The 14,027-nt window shown below is 59.0% G+C and overlaps 1 protein-coding gene across 1 annotated transcript in view; it reads left to right on the forward strand.

The window, feature by feature from the left end:
• Nucleotides 1–1,290: 1,290 nt before the first annotated feature.
• Nucleotides 1,291–14,027, forward strand: part of ANKRD33B (ankyrin repeat domain 33B) — a 74,542-nt gene continuing 61,805 nt past the window's right edge. Inside the window, exon 1 of the mRNA XM_062212296.1 lies at nt 1,291–1,656. Coding sequence (XP_062068280.1) covers nt 1,291–1,656 — 366 coding nt within the window. The remainder of the gene's footprint in view (nt 1,657–14,027) is intronic.

Raw genomic sequence — 14,027 nt, forward strand, 5'->3', positions numbered from 1 at the left:
GTTCCCCCTCGATGCTCTCGGCTCGCCTGGCCGGCAAGTCTGGCCCACGGTGGCTATTGTCTGTCCAGTTTTGTTCACATGGACCTCCTGCGGTTTGGCTCCTGGTGGGCACACCGTCGAGACTGGTGGAAACAAGGACGGAAAGGAGGCGGCGGCTGGTGCGGGGGACAGAGGGAGGCGGTGGTCTCTGCATTGGCCCGCCTCGCTCGTCCCTGGAACAGCATCACCCACCGATGCGGGGGCGCGCCCTCGCACCTCACCTGCCCGCACCGTCTTCTCCCCCGGGATGGGACCCACTGCGCAGCCTCCTCATCAAGTCAGGTGGCCCCGCGGCGAACCCTCCCCTCTCCCTCCCCCAACCTCGCTCTGGGACCGACGCCGAGGGGCCAAGGCCCGGCCCGGGGGCGCTCCGAGCGCGCCGCGGTGGGGGCGGTGGCCCTGCCCCGCACTCTCTTCCGTCGCTAGGCTCGGGTGCCAGCTCCCGGTGCTGGGGGTGGGGACCTTGCCGCCGCGGCTAGGTGCCCCCCATCCCGGGACAGATGCCCCATACCCACCCCTCCCAGGATCTCCTTCCGGACCAAGCTGCGAGCCACAGCTGGCCCGGGTTCTGCGGACCCCTTCCCTCCGGGATTGGATCCCTCGGTGGCAGCCGCGAGCCCCCAGTTTGGAGGACACGGCCCTGGGGGGCACCGTGCGCGCCCAGGGGTGTCTCCGGTCTCAACTCGGCCGCAGTCCGGGTGGAGCCGGCTCCCGGGCAGTGAGGACCCGGGCCCCGTGGGTCTCGGAACCTGACGCCCGCGGCGGGGGCGCGCCTGCGGCGTCCCGCGACCCCCGCCCCCGCCCCCCGCCCCCAGCCCCGGCGGGCGGAGGGAGGGGCGCGCACTCGCCGCCGCCCGCGCCCCGGCTCGTTTTCGCGTCTTGGCTGCTCGTTTCGCTTCCCTTGCGCGTGCTTTCCCTGCTCCGGGCGCACCGTGCGCTCAGCGCTCGGGCCGGAGAGGCCTCCGCCGGCGGGGCCCGGGCCGGCGTCTCCCCCGCGCGGCCGCCCCGCCCGCCCGCGCACGCACGCCTGGAAAGCCCCCGCGGCTCCTCCCCGCCCCGGGGCTTTTCTCCCGCCGCCCGGGACTTCTCAGCGAGCGCAGCCGCCAGGCGCTCGTGTCCGCCGGGCTGCAGCGCGCGGGCCGCGGCTGCTCCCGGGACTCAGGGGGCGGAGAGCGGTGACCCCGGTGCGCGCCCCGCGCCCGCGCCTACCCACCCGCGCCCCGGCCCCCGGCCCGCGCCCCGGCCGCCAGCATGGTGCTGCTGGCCGGGCCCGGGCCGGAGGGCGGCGGGGCGCGCTGCGTGTCCCCGCAGCCGCTGACCCCACCTCGGGGCACGGAGGCCGACGAGGACCTAGGGGAGTATGAGGAGTACGAGGACTTCTCCAGCCTGCCGGACACCCGCAGCATCGCCTCGGACGACTCCTTCTACCCTCCGGGGGGCGAGGAGGAGTTCGGCGCCCCAAGCGCGGACAGCGTCCCGGAGGGCGTCCCGGAGGGCGTCCCGGAGACGGCGACCATCCTGCGCGCCGCCTGCGCCAACGACGTGGGGCTGCTGCGGGCGCTGGTGCGGCGGGGGCCGTGCGTGGACGAGGTGCAGGAGACGGACCGCAACGGCCGGGTGAGCTGGCGTTCCCAGGGCGTGGGGCCCGTCGGCTCCCTCTCTCCCTCCCCGCATCCCGAGCCGGCCGGCCGGTCGGAGGTTGCGCTGTCTCCGCTCGGAGCGCCTTTCCCTCGCGGTCTGGGCGCGCGGCTTGTAGGGAGCCGTTCCCCGGCCGGCGTGCGGGGCGCAGTTTACTCTGGGCGTGCGCTCGTCCCGCGTCCTCAGAGCATCCCCTTCTCGTTGACAGCCAGGGGGCTCCTCCTCTCTCCAATTTCCCCTGGGAGGGGGGCGTGTTGTGGCGCTGGCATGCAGGGTTGGTCCCTATGGTGGGGTCTCTCCAACGTGGCCCCTCTAACCGGTACCTCTCCCCGCGCCCCTGGCGGGCGACCCTTCCTCCTTCCGGCCCAGCGCACCTCGCACACCCTCTCGCTGCCCTCGCTGCCCTGTGCCCAGAGCGCGGGTGCGCTGACCCGCCGCGCGCGGATTCGGACCCCTGGGTCCCTGCGCCGGCACCGCGGTGAACCCGGGTGGGGTGCGGGAGACACGGGGGGTGCCCGTTAAAGACTCGGAGAAAGCGAGAAGGAAGGGAAAAAGTTGGCTCGAGGAGACTCCAGGAACGGCTTGTGGAACACAAACTACCCACCACGGTGCGGGGTAAATCGGCAGTGACCCCCGTGGCCAAGTCCCACCTAGGTTGTGCGGCGCCCTCTGCGCCCTCCTCTGAGCTTCGTGCTCCGCGGGGCGCGCGGCAGGTGCAGAGTCAGGGCTGAGCTGTTCGTGCTCAGAAGCCCACGGCTGACACAAAGTCATGGGCTTTGCCTTGGGGGCCCCGCTGACCCTATGCCTTCGGTTGGCCTTGGGGGCAGTGGTTTGTCCCCGAGTGTGGGCTGGGCTGGGCTGGTGAGGGTCGCTTTCTGCTAGCGGGAGCTTGGAGGCAGAGGCGGTGCTGGCTGGGAAGTGTCAGTCAAGGAGAGGGAAGGAGGTGAAGTGGGGCGAGCAGGTGGGCTGCAGCCGCGGTCTTTGCAGCCTGGCGGGGCCGGCAGTGAGGGCTGCAGCCTCTCCTGGGACTGCTCCTGCCGCCCTGCTTTCGGTTCCACTGAGTGTGCGAGTTTGCAGGCTCTGGGGTTTCTATGGGAACCTTGGCTACGTTCAGCAGGTGCTGGGAATCCCCCAAAGCTCAGGCACCCGTTTGGGGGGGGGGGGGTGTCTCTGCCCTGGGCAGCCCAGCCCCGCCCCCACCGTGAGGCACCCTTGGGCTTCCTCAGCTGCATTACCTCTCCGTGAGGAGCAGAAAACACAATCAAATCCAAGCTGAGGGCTTGGACCTGGCACCCCAGGGTTCCTGCCGGGGGCTGTGGGCGGGAATGGCGCAGGTGCCCCGTGTTCTGCTCTGTGAAGATGGTGCAGCAGCTCCTGGTTGGTTGCTTTCTCACCTGACAGCCCCTTGCTCAGAACAGAGCCGGCAGGTGTGGCTTGGTGTTCTCAGCCTGGCAAAGCTTTCCTTTCCCCTTTGTTTCGCTGCTTTGCGTCTCCGCCTCTCTGCTCCCCATCTAATAACGGTGGGGATGATGGGAGGAGGCCATGAGACCCCGACTCTGGTCTTCGGGCCAGAAGGAGCATAGTCTTGTGGAGGGGAAGGCCTCCTTCCCAGCGGCCCCTGCGTGGTATTGAGTGCACCTGCTGAAAGGATTCAGTGTGGCCATGGCCCAGTGCAGGAGCCCATGGGACGTGGGGTCTGAGCTCAAGTGTCTTCTGCATGCCTATTGTGTGCTGTTAGGTGCTTTAGGGGACTCGGTGCCTCCACCAGTGCCTGCCTTTGTGAGTCATCACCTTTGATGACAGGAGGACCGCTGATGCTTCCGCACAGAGACTGGGAGAGGGGACGGGAGAGAGATGGAGGCTTGGGATGCCAAGTGTGAAAACCCTCCGAGGGGAGACCCAAGGAGGAGGCTGTGGCCAAAAGCCCCGGCGACAGGGCGACATTCTAGCCAGGCAGCTGGAGTTGAGAGGAGGGTGGAGTGTGCAGTGGGGCCAAGGTGTGGCCTAGAGAGGAGGGACTGTGGGAACCAAGGCCAGAGGCACACCTGGGCCAGGTGAGGAGTGGCCAGCCTGGGCTAGCTGGGTGAGAAGTTGGAAATGGAACAGCAGACTGGTTTCAGCTTGGCAGGTGGTCACACAGGTTCCGTTTTAAGGGCACCTTGGCTGGAAGGCCTTTCTGCCTTCCCTTGGCGAAGCCAGCAGCAGCCACAGCTGGGGAGGGGCAGTCCAGGGGTCTTTCCAAGCCCTGTGGTCCTGGGCAGTCCAGGGGTCTCTCCCTGAGGGCTGAAATTGTGCCTGGGATGGCCAGCTGAGAGAGCAGAGGTACAGAGAAGGTGTCTGGGGGAAGAGCATTTAGGCAGCGGAATCAGCCAGTGCCAAGGCCCTGAGGCAGGGACCTCCCTCCAGGTCAGTCATCATACGGGAGCAGTGAAGAAGGCCCTAGAGCTTCGGTGGAGTAGGGGGTGGTTGCATTAATGACAGAATGGCAGCTCACAGGTGCCACCCACAGCCAGCTTTGCCTCTGTGTGCTGGTTGGGCTGCTCGTGTCTGGTCATTAAGGAGGGCAGCCAGGGGACGAGGCTCTCGTGTGTTTTGTTTAGGACAACAGGTTCCTCCTGAGACTGGTGGATATCGGATGTGGCTCGGCTTCTGTTTTCCTACTGGAATACCAGTCTTTACGGCTCTGGAAGGATTGCCTGGTTTAATTTGCAACATGTAAATGTTTGGCAAATCACTCGCCGGGACATTGAGAGCATGCCTGTTGGATTTGCGGTGTTGTGCCCCCTCTGGCGTGGGGACAGTGAAAGCTGCTGTCCTTAATCTTTCAATCCCACCCCTGGCTTCACCTTTTCCGCCATGGTGACCCTGGAGACAGAGGGAACAAAGGAGCTGGCTCTCCCAACTGCTGCCCGTGGGCAGTTTAACTCCGAGCCACACTGTACCCCACTCTCCGTGGACTTCTGCTCTTGCAGGTTGAAATCCCAGGGCCTCCCAGTGTACTTTTCCAGCCCTCCCCCCGGCCCGCCCCCCCGGGCTTACACCACACACCTGGTCTTGGGATGTCTCTATCTACTCTTGGCTGGGGGGGAGGGCTGTAAATTTCCTGGATTCGTGGCTGTGATCCGGACTTCATGTGGAACTCTACTTGAGAAATGTGTTGTTTGCTTGTTTCTCTGAATGCCACTGAGATTTATAAACTTGGGAATCACCTTTCCCCACAATGGAAATACATGATTGGAATTCAGCTCCAGCCTTCTGCCTTTACCAGGCCTCGTCTCATGGCCCGGGTGTGCATAGAAACAGGCTAATTAGTATAGACAGCGAACACTCCGGTCCCTGCCAGATCTGGCCTCTCGCCTGTCTGCACCGGGAGAGGTTTGCTTTGCTGTTTGGGAGTATCTCTTAGGGTTCGGGTTGTGCCCACAAATTCTGAAGTGTGGGAAGGGGGGAGGAGTGGGAGTGTGGAGCAGCAGGCAGACTGGGAGCCCACGGGGCAGGGACAGAAGGGAGTCCACTGAAGTGGACCAGGGCAGAGCTGGCCGGGCTCGGGGCAGGCAGGTTGATGGATGTCTCTGCCTCTTCCGCTGACCGTGGTAGGTCCCTGTGGGCCATCAGCAGTCAGAAGGCCCAGGTAGTATTGTTGTTAAAGATTTAGTTATGTATTCGAAAGGCAGAGTTAGATGGACAGACAGATCTTCCGTCCACTGGTTCGCTCCTCCAGTGGCTGCAACAGCCAAGGCTGGGCCAGGCCGAAGCCAGGAACCTGGAATTCCATCCAGGTCTCCCATGAGGTTGCAGGGCCCTGGGCACTCAGGTCATCTTCTGCTGCTTTCCCAGGCACATTAGCAGGGAGCTGGATCGGTGGTGGGGCAGCCAGGACTTGAACTGGCACTCATATGAAATGCTGGTGACACAGGCGGTGGCTTAACCCTCCGAGCCACAGTGCCGTCTGCATGTCTACGTGTAGATGTATCAGTCAGCTATGGCCATGGTGACGCTGTACAACACCCACCTGTGAAACCTCCCCGGTGCCTACAGCTGTGGCCACTTTCCTGAGGCTAGAGCTGCTCATTTATCGCATTCAGCTGGTGCGTTGGACTCACTGGGGATGTTCTTTAGAAATCCTAGTGCCCAGGCCACATCCCAGCCCACTTGAGTGAGAAGAAGGCCCGGGGATTGTGTGAAGCCGTCCTCTGTGGGGTGACTCAGCTCTGCTCCACGTGCGCGCTCGGCCTCCAGCAGGCTGGCCTGCGCTGGCTCTCCGCGGCGGGGCAGGGTTCCAGGAGAGCCAGCAGGACCTCGTGAGCTTCATCTTGGCCCGGGTTCAATGTCCTTCTGCTGACGCAACTGTCAAGGCCAAGCCTGGACTCCAGGGGGAGGAAATAGACACCCCAGCCCTCCAGGGGCAGAGCGAGGGGGAGGGTGGGGTTGTATGTGCAGTGGGTTACCACAGTAAGGGTGAAGCTGTGGGAGGGACACCCACCGAGCTGTCCCCGTGGGGGTCCCTCAGACGGAACCCCTGGCCCAAACAGCTGCTATACTGGCTGTGTGTGTGTGTGTGTGTGTAACTGGAGCCCCATGGTGTAGAACCCCCCCACACACACACACCCGAGTCTGCTCACCCAGCAGACCAGGCCCACACAGGGGTGGCAGAAGAAGGTAGGCGTGTATTGCACAGTGCTGAGTGTGGGGCCAACAGCTAGTGCTGAATTCCTGGCTCCTTGAGGGGCTTGGGTGAGCTTCCTGTGCAAGTCCCTGGGGGTGTGGGGGGGTGATGAGTGCTTGTGGCCTCCTCTGGTCGCACATGCCATGATCCCTGGGGAGCTGGCAGAGTGGGCTTCAGTCTGTCGGGCTGTTGCTTCCGGCTCAGGGACTGGGATTCCTGGAGAGAGGAGACGCAATGCAAGGATGTTATCTGTAGACACTAGAAAGCTCTCCTGAGTCTGGTGATCCAGGACCCCTGGGGCTGGCGGCCACGCCCTGCATTCAGTGAGTGAGTTGTAGAGCTGAGGGGAAGGGGGGAGGGAGGCCTGGGAGACCCAGTGGGTAGTGTCTGCGGTCAGCCTGGAGAGGCCAGCTGAGTGGTGAGGTCTCCTGGCTGCCTCCTGGCTCTTGGTCCTTTTAATGAGCCGCTTGGATGACTCGAATTCAGGCTGTCTGCCACTTCGCATTATTATTAAGAGAAAACAGCTCTTGAATTTTAAAAAAATCCCTTGGTGTAAACATATTTATGTTTATATTACTGTTGTTATTTTTAAGGATCAGCTGCTAGTTCTGCTCTGATCTCCGGAAACCAAGACGGGGCTGTGCTCACGGGGTGTGTGTGTGTGTGTGTGTGTGGGTGGTGGGGGTGGGGGTCTTGTGCGTTTGTCTGAGCCAACAGGTGCCCGTGCCTGGGGCTTCCGCACAAATCCCAGGGTGCACTTGGGCATCCCAATCCTGATCTCCTGATTGAGGGATTATCCCTTGTCTCAAGGGGAGTGAAGAATTTTCTGAAATGAATTAAGAAGCACAATTTGGATGCATTTAGCTGCAAGTGTTTGGGAAACGTTCCATCAGGATTTCCCCGGTGTCTTGTGTCACGGTGACTCCCGGAGAGCATGGTTGTCAGCTTTGGCTGGACATTGGCAACATCTAGAATGTTCCAAAAAATCCTAGTGCCCAGATCACATCCCACACACCACCTAAGTTAGAATGGGGGGGAGGGGAGAATGGTGAACGATATTTTTTTTAGAGCTCCTGGGTAATTGCACTGTGTGGCCAGCATTGAGCATTCCTGGTAGGGAGCCTTGAAATGCAAAGTGTGGTGCTCAGACCAGGAGCTTCTGAGGGATGCAGGCTCCCAGGCCCCTGCCCACACCTGTGAATCCAGCCTGCCTCCCAACCTGATCCCCCCATGTTTCTGAGGCACCGTGGCCTTGGAGAGGCCCTCGTACGTGGCACCTCATTGGTCCCCAGGAGCCCTGTGATGTGGGTGTGGTTGTCTAGGTTCCTGGGGCTGAGCCAGGAGGCAAATCCAAGGCTGTCTGGGTTTGGCACTCAGCATGCCTGCAGCAGCCTGGTTGGCCCCCACAGAGGATGCTGGGATACGGCAGGAGGAAGGGTGGGTTTGGGGGCTTGCATGGGAACGTGAGTGGGCTGGAGGTGGGAGTGGCCCGTGGAGACGGTGCTGTGTGTGCCCTGGGGACTCTGGGAAGATCCCCGGTGAAGTGTGGAGTTGCTGCCTGGTAGCCTTTTCCACTTGCTGTTGGATGGCCAGGCCCTCCTTACTCAGTCACCAAGGGAAGGCCCAGCGCCTTAGCAATTGAGCTATGGGAGGGTGAGCAGGCTGCAGAGCCAGAGAGCCTGTCACAGTGAGCAGGGCAGGCGGCGGGCTGGCCCCAGGCACCGACTGGTTTATTTTCGACTTGTTGCTACTGTGGAGAACCTTGGCTGGAGACCAAAGTGGAGGGGATGATTCTGCATGCCCTTGGTATCACCAACACCAGCCTCCCAAGGCCTGCTGTCACTTTGATAGGCAGAGTTCCATCTAATGGCACTGTGTGTGTGTCTGCGTGTGGGCACGTGTGTATGTGCTGGCATATATGTGTGTATTGTGCATGTATGTATAGATGCGTGTGCCTGCATGTACATGTGTGTATGCATGTGTGTGTGTGTGTGCGCGTGGAGGTTTCCGAAGCGCAGAAGGACTGTTGTCCCAGATTAGAGCCGGAAGGGATTTCAGGAGTCACGGAATCCCATCGTTTCCTAGATGAAGTAGCAGGGCACAGAGCGGACAGGACTAGGTGCGGCAGGAGAGCTGGGCTCGAACCCTGACTCCCAGGCTGCCCTGGTGGGGCCTCTCCGGAGGGCCTGAGTAATCCCTGTTTACCTCCGTGCTGTGCCCAGAGCAGTGGGAGCTTCAGAGGGTGGTGGGTGGAGTGATGTGGTCCGTGTGAGTTCTTTCCCACCCTGTCCTTGGTCAGGAAGACCAGGGAGGCGGTACTGGAGAAGTGCAGGGCAGTGGGGGGCACAGGTGCACCTTTGGGTGCAGTTGGCAGCGCAGCGCCCACGTCGGCACCCCGGGCAGCCGTAGTTCTCACCTGTGCGGGGTGACAACTCCAGCAGCCATGGCCCGGTTCCAGGAAGAGCTCTGGGTGTTGTGTAATCATGGTTACCGCAGTTCAGGGCCTCCCATCAGACCTCCAGCCGTGGCCTCACCTCTGGTGTGGCTGTTGCCAATTTTCTCTTTCTCAGGTTGTCATGACCACTTGTGTCTTTCTAGGAAACTGCCCCACTTGCTCTAAGCTTTACATTGTTTAAAAAAAGATTTTAAAAAGATTTTTATTTATTTGAAAGGCAGAGTTACAGAGAGGCAAAGGTAGACACAGAAAGATCTCAGTCGGTCTTCCACCTGCTGACTCGCTCCCCACGTGGCTGCAATGGCCAGAGCTGGGTCTATCAGGAGCCAGGAGCTTCTTCCAGGTCTCCCACGTGGGTGCTGGGGCCCAAGGACTGGCCATCTTCTACTGCTTTCCCAGGCCATAGCCGAGAGCTGGATTGGAAGTGGAGCAGCCGGGACTCAAACCCATTTGGGATGTCGGCACTGCAGGTGGCGGCTTTACCTGCTACGCCACAGCTCTGGCTCCTGTTTGCAGTTCTTACGTGGTCAGATTTTGAGATGAAGTTGGATGTTAAGGATCCCAATGCCACTGAGCGTGTGTGTGTACAGAAGAGAACGTGGAAGAGACTCTGCAGGTAGTGGTCCTGGATTTCAAGGCCAGCTGGGGGCAGGTTTGCTCGTTTCTCAGGAAGTCAGAGATGTAGAAGTGAAGGCGAGAGTGCGTGTCTGACAGGTGGCTCAATGGCAACACTGGCTTGGAATGGGGGATTCTGAGAGGGATTTTCAATAACGAGGAGGAAATGTTTGCTTCCGGAGGCATCTTCCTGTTGGGTCTGGACAAGCTCAGATCAAAATCGGGCATCGGGTGGGATACAGGAGCGAGAGTTTTTCTGGTTTCTTTCGCGGTTGCTTAACTGGCCCCTGGAGAGAGGGGTGTGGACCTGGATGTGGGAGGGAGACCTAGGAAGGCTGCAGGGATAATCAAGTGGGCTGTTTTCACAGGAGGGGCCCCGTGCAGGCTGCTAAGTGGATGTACAGCAGTACTTTTTATTTTCTTATCTGAGACAAGGATTTGAAAGTAAAGGGAGACCAGGGAATTATGCTAAGTGAGAAGAGTAATCTCAAAAGACTGTAGGCTGTGCCATTCCATTTTTGTCACATTCATGGACTAATGCAGTTATTAGTAGTAGAGAGGGAGACCTGATTAGAGATTCTGGGATTAGGTTTGGGGAGGGAAGGCACATTGCAGGTGACAGAAGATATACATGTCTTAAAATTGCCTAAATCCGGGGCCGGCGTTGTGGCATGGCAGGTAAAGTCGCTGAGTGTGACACCGGCAGCCCATATGGGTGCCAGTTCGTGACTGGCTGTTCCACTTCCCATCCTGCTCCCTGTTGTTGGCCTGGGAGAGCAGTGGAAGACCACCCAAGTGTTTGGGCCCCTGCTGTCCACATGGGAGACCCAGAGGAAGCTCCTGGCTTCAGCTTGGCCCAGCCCTGGCTGTCATGGCCACTGGGGAGTGACTCAGCAGATGGGAGACCTGTCTGTCCCTCTCTCCTTCTTTCTGTAACTCTGGCTTTCAGAATAAATAAATTTTCAAAAATTGCATAAAACCAAACACGGGCACCTAGCTGCACTTACTGCAGGTACAGTCTGAGCTGAGCTCTGTGGATTGTGGCCGTGTCACGTGCAGGGCCTTGCTACTGCACTCCAGTTGTGCAAGATGTGACCTCCTGTGGGGAAGTGCAAAAGGTGCAAATTCATGCGGGTCTGTAACTTTCCCCCAGTGAAGTCAGCGTACGTGCTTTTCCGCTCACCAGCAGCCTGACCAGTAGTTGGAATTCACCTTGGAAATGCAAACAAGGTTGGACCCGCAGGAACCCTTGGAGCCGCAGCAGCAGTGTCCCTGGGAGTGGTACCTGGGTGCAGGTACCTGAGCTGCAGTTTGCATTCTGAAACTGTCGAGCTGGGTTGCTTGGACATTGTCGCAGGAGGAGCTCTGGGACTTTGCTCAGAGCAGACGTAGGGCTTGGTGCACAAAGATAGGGGCTTGGCTACGTCACCGGATCCTGGACAGGCACCATGGTCCTTGGATCCTCCCTTCCCTCTGCACCCCGGTCTAGGAGGGAACCAGGGAGCAGCACCACCTCCGATGGGTTCTAGGCCGACCATGTCGGTCACAGAGAAACTGCCTGCCTCACAGCAGACGCGCAAGGAACGGAGCTGTCTCTCTGGGTGCATCTCTGTGGGTGCCGCGGTGGAGACGAAGGCACAGGGGAGAGGAGGAGGTGGCTGGACCTGGTGCATCTTGGGGCATCCCGGGGCATGTCGGGGCCCCTGTGGTCTACGGGTGCATGGAGACCAAGACGCTGCCCCAGGAAGCCGAACAGAAGCAGACGGGGCTTAGGGACAATCAGAGGGTCCCAGTCCCACGGAAGCCGAGAGGAGAGAATTTCAAGGAGGTGAAGGGTGGCCCCTTGGGCACACACTCCTGGAGCACAAGTCCTTCCAGGAGCCTAGGAGTCAGAGCCCTGGCCGCCCTGGGCCCGGGAGGGCCGGTCCCGTCTGGTGCCGGCACCCTGAGGTTTCCTTTGATGTTGTCCCGCCTGGCAGTATCATTTCCTCCTAGACCTTCTCTCTGTTGTATTTGAAAACTCAAGGGCCAACAGTCACCTGCTAAAAATAGTGACAGTGACACGGCTCCCGTCAGTTTTGCTGGCACTGGGGTTCGGCCTTCGCTCCGTCAGATAACGGGCAGGTTTCTAGGAAATGCGCTCTGTGTGCTGAGCCGGGCTCTGTCGGCCTCAGTGGGGACCTTGAACCCAGCCTGCAGCCCCAGGGGCTCCATCTGTTGCTGGAGCCGCGTCCCTGCTGTCACTTGTCAGGGGCATCTGTCCCGAAGCTCACAGCCTGTGATGGAGCCGCCCTGGTGTGTCCCCTGCGTGTCCTGGATTAGATCGTCTCTGAGGTCTGTGCACCCTCACCGTCTTAAGCTGTTTTTTATTGTAATGAAATGCCTGCGATTGGGAAATTCATAGTCGAGGTTGTTTTTGTGTGTGTGTGTTTTTTTAAAGATTTATTTGATTTACTTGAAAGGCAGAATTACAGAGACAGGGAGACAGGTCTTCCATCTGCTGGTTTGCTCACCAAAGGGCCTTAAGGGCTGGACCTGAACCTGCGTCACAAGCCGCGGCTTTACCCGCTGTGCCGCGTCTCCAGTCCCCACAGCGGAGGTTTTCTTAGCTCCCCACTCTGGAGCTGGGAAGTCCCCGAGCTGGGGCTTGGCCGCAGCTGAGGGCCGCCTTGTCCCCTCGGCCCTTCCTCTTCTTCCAAAGGAGCCCATGCTGTCGCACCGCCCCTCTTCCTGATCCTAATGACCTCACAAAGGCCCCACCTCCGAGTAACACAGGACTTTGGGAATTCAGTTTCCAACAGAGGAGCTTTGGGGGGCTGGTCCTCCGCGTGCTACACGGGATCCACGCAGGGGCTGCTCTCTGCCGCCGAGCGTTGGCCTTGTTGCGTGACCGGTGCATTCTGGTTTGCCTGGAAGTTTCCCTGGGCTGGCGCTGAAAGTCCCACATTCTGGGAAACCCCTGGACCGGCAAACCCACACGGTCGGTCGCCCGGTGAAGCCGCCCCGTGGGGGCTGCACACGCAGGGAAGCCCAGGGCCCTGCTGGCTGTAGTGGTCACATGATCCCACTTGGGAGGGAGGCCTGGGTTACCTGATGCTACCTGGCCCTGGGGAGGGAAGCGGGGCCTGGCCTTTGTCCCTGAGACTGGCTGCGTTTGTGAGATAGGACGGCTGTCACCCACCTTCGTGAGGGGCTTTTGGGAAACAGGAGAACCTTTGATCAGGGAGGGCCCCATGGGAGCACTGGAATTGGGGGTTCAGCAAAGAAGAAACATATCTCTGTAAAAATCAGTCACTTAGGCCACACAAGGGCAGCCGCGGTGAGTTTGATGTTCATTAGTTGATTGATCAGAGAGGCAGGGAGACAGCTCCCGTGGGCTGGTTCATTCCCCACGGGTCTGTAGTGGCTGAGGCTACACCAGGCCAGAGTCGGAACCAGGGACTTGATGCAGGCCTCCCATGTGGGTGGCCTGTGGTCGGGGGAGGTGGGAGGGGGCTTCAGCTGAGCCATTACTGCTCGCTCCCAGGGTCTGCCCTGGGGGGAAGCTGGAGCCCAGTTACTCCAGCGTGGGCTGCGGGCGTCAATGAATTTGCTTTTAATAGAAATGATCAGCTTTGAATTTCTTGGTGCAAACAAATCTGTATGCCTTGGGTTGGTTTGTAGTGAGGCACACGTGTACCCAGTTAATTAAAAACAAAACAAAAACAGCACGTGTCTTAGTTTTTAGACAGTGACTCCAGGAATATTCCCAGAAATTTAGGGTTCTCTTAACCGATTTTTAAAAATTTCCTGATTTTAGTTCATATTAAAATAATAAAAAGCTCCTTTCAACCTTCTGTGTGCATTGGATCCCAGCTTCCTGTTTGCAAATGGACTGTGGCGCTGTACCCTGGCTGTGTTTCCTGTTGAGTAATAACTTTTCCAAGGGAATGAATCCTCCCAAATTTTTGTTATCCAAACATGGTACTGAATGCTGAAGGAATAACATAGTCACTTATTTCTAATATCTTGTGGAAAAAAGTGTGTCATTTTACTGGAATAGAATCACGTGTGTAAAACTTTCAAAAAGTTACTTTCCCTCAAAAAAATCCTAGGTCTCTACCTTGAAAATCTCAAGTAGATGATATTCAGGCCTAACAATATGGAATCCTATTTTGTGTTTTTTTAAATGTTTCAATGAATAAAATTGATTTAATTAAGCAATCATAGACTGCCTCCAAACAGGAAAAAAAAAATAGCTCATTAAAGTTGTAAGTAATGGGAAATCCCCCAAGTGCAAAATAAGAAGTAATTTGAAAGGGAAAGTGAAGAGTCTTCTACACACCCAGCTATGGTGACGTAGCAGCGTTCACGCCACGTGGAGCCTGCAGATCCCTGGGTCTTGGCGTGTTTGCAAGCGTGTGCGGGCAGCAAGAATCTAGGGCCCTTCAGTGGGTGCCCCGTGCCCTCCGCCGGCCACGGGCAGCCGCTGCTCTATTTCATGTACCAGTCTCCGCCAGTCGTAGAGGGATTTTTAAACAAGGAGATGCAGAGCCTCGTGTCTTTGTGTCAGCACCTTTGACATTTCCATCAATAAGCGACTGTGGCATTCACCCCACCACGGGAAGTGCCTGC

The sequence above is a fragment of the Lepus europaeus genome, chromosome 15, assembly GCF_033115175.1.
Source record: "Lepus europaeus isolate LE1 chromosome 15, mLepTim1.pri, whole genome shotgun sequence".
Taxonomy (NCBI): Eukaryota; Metazoa; Chordata; class Mammalia; order Lagomorpha; family Leporidae; genus Lepus; species Lepus europaeus.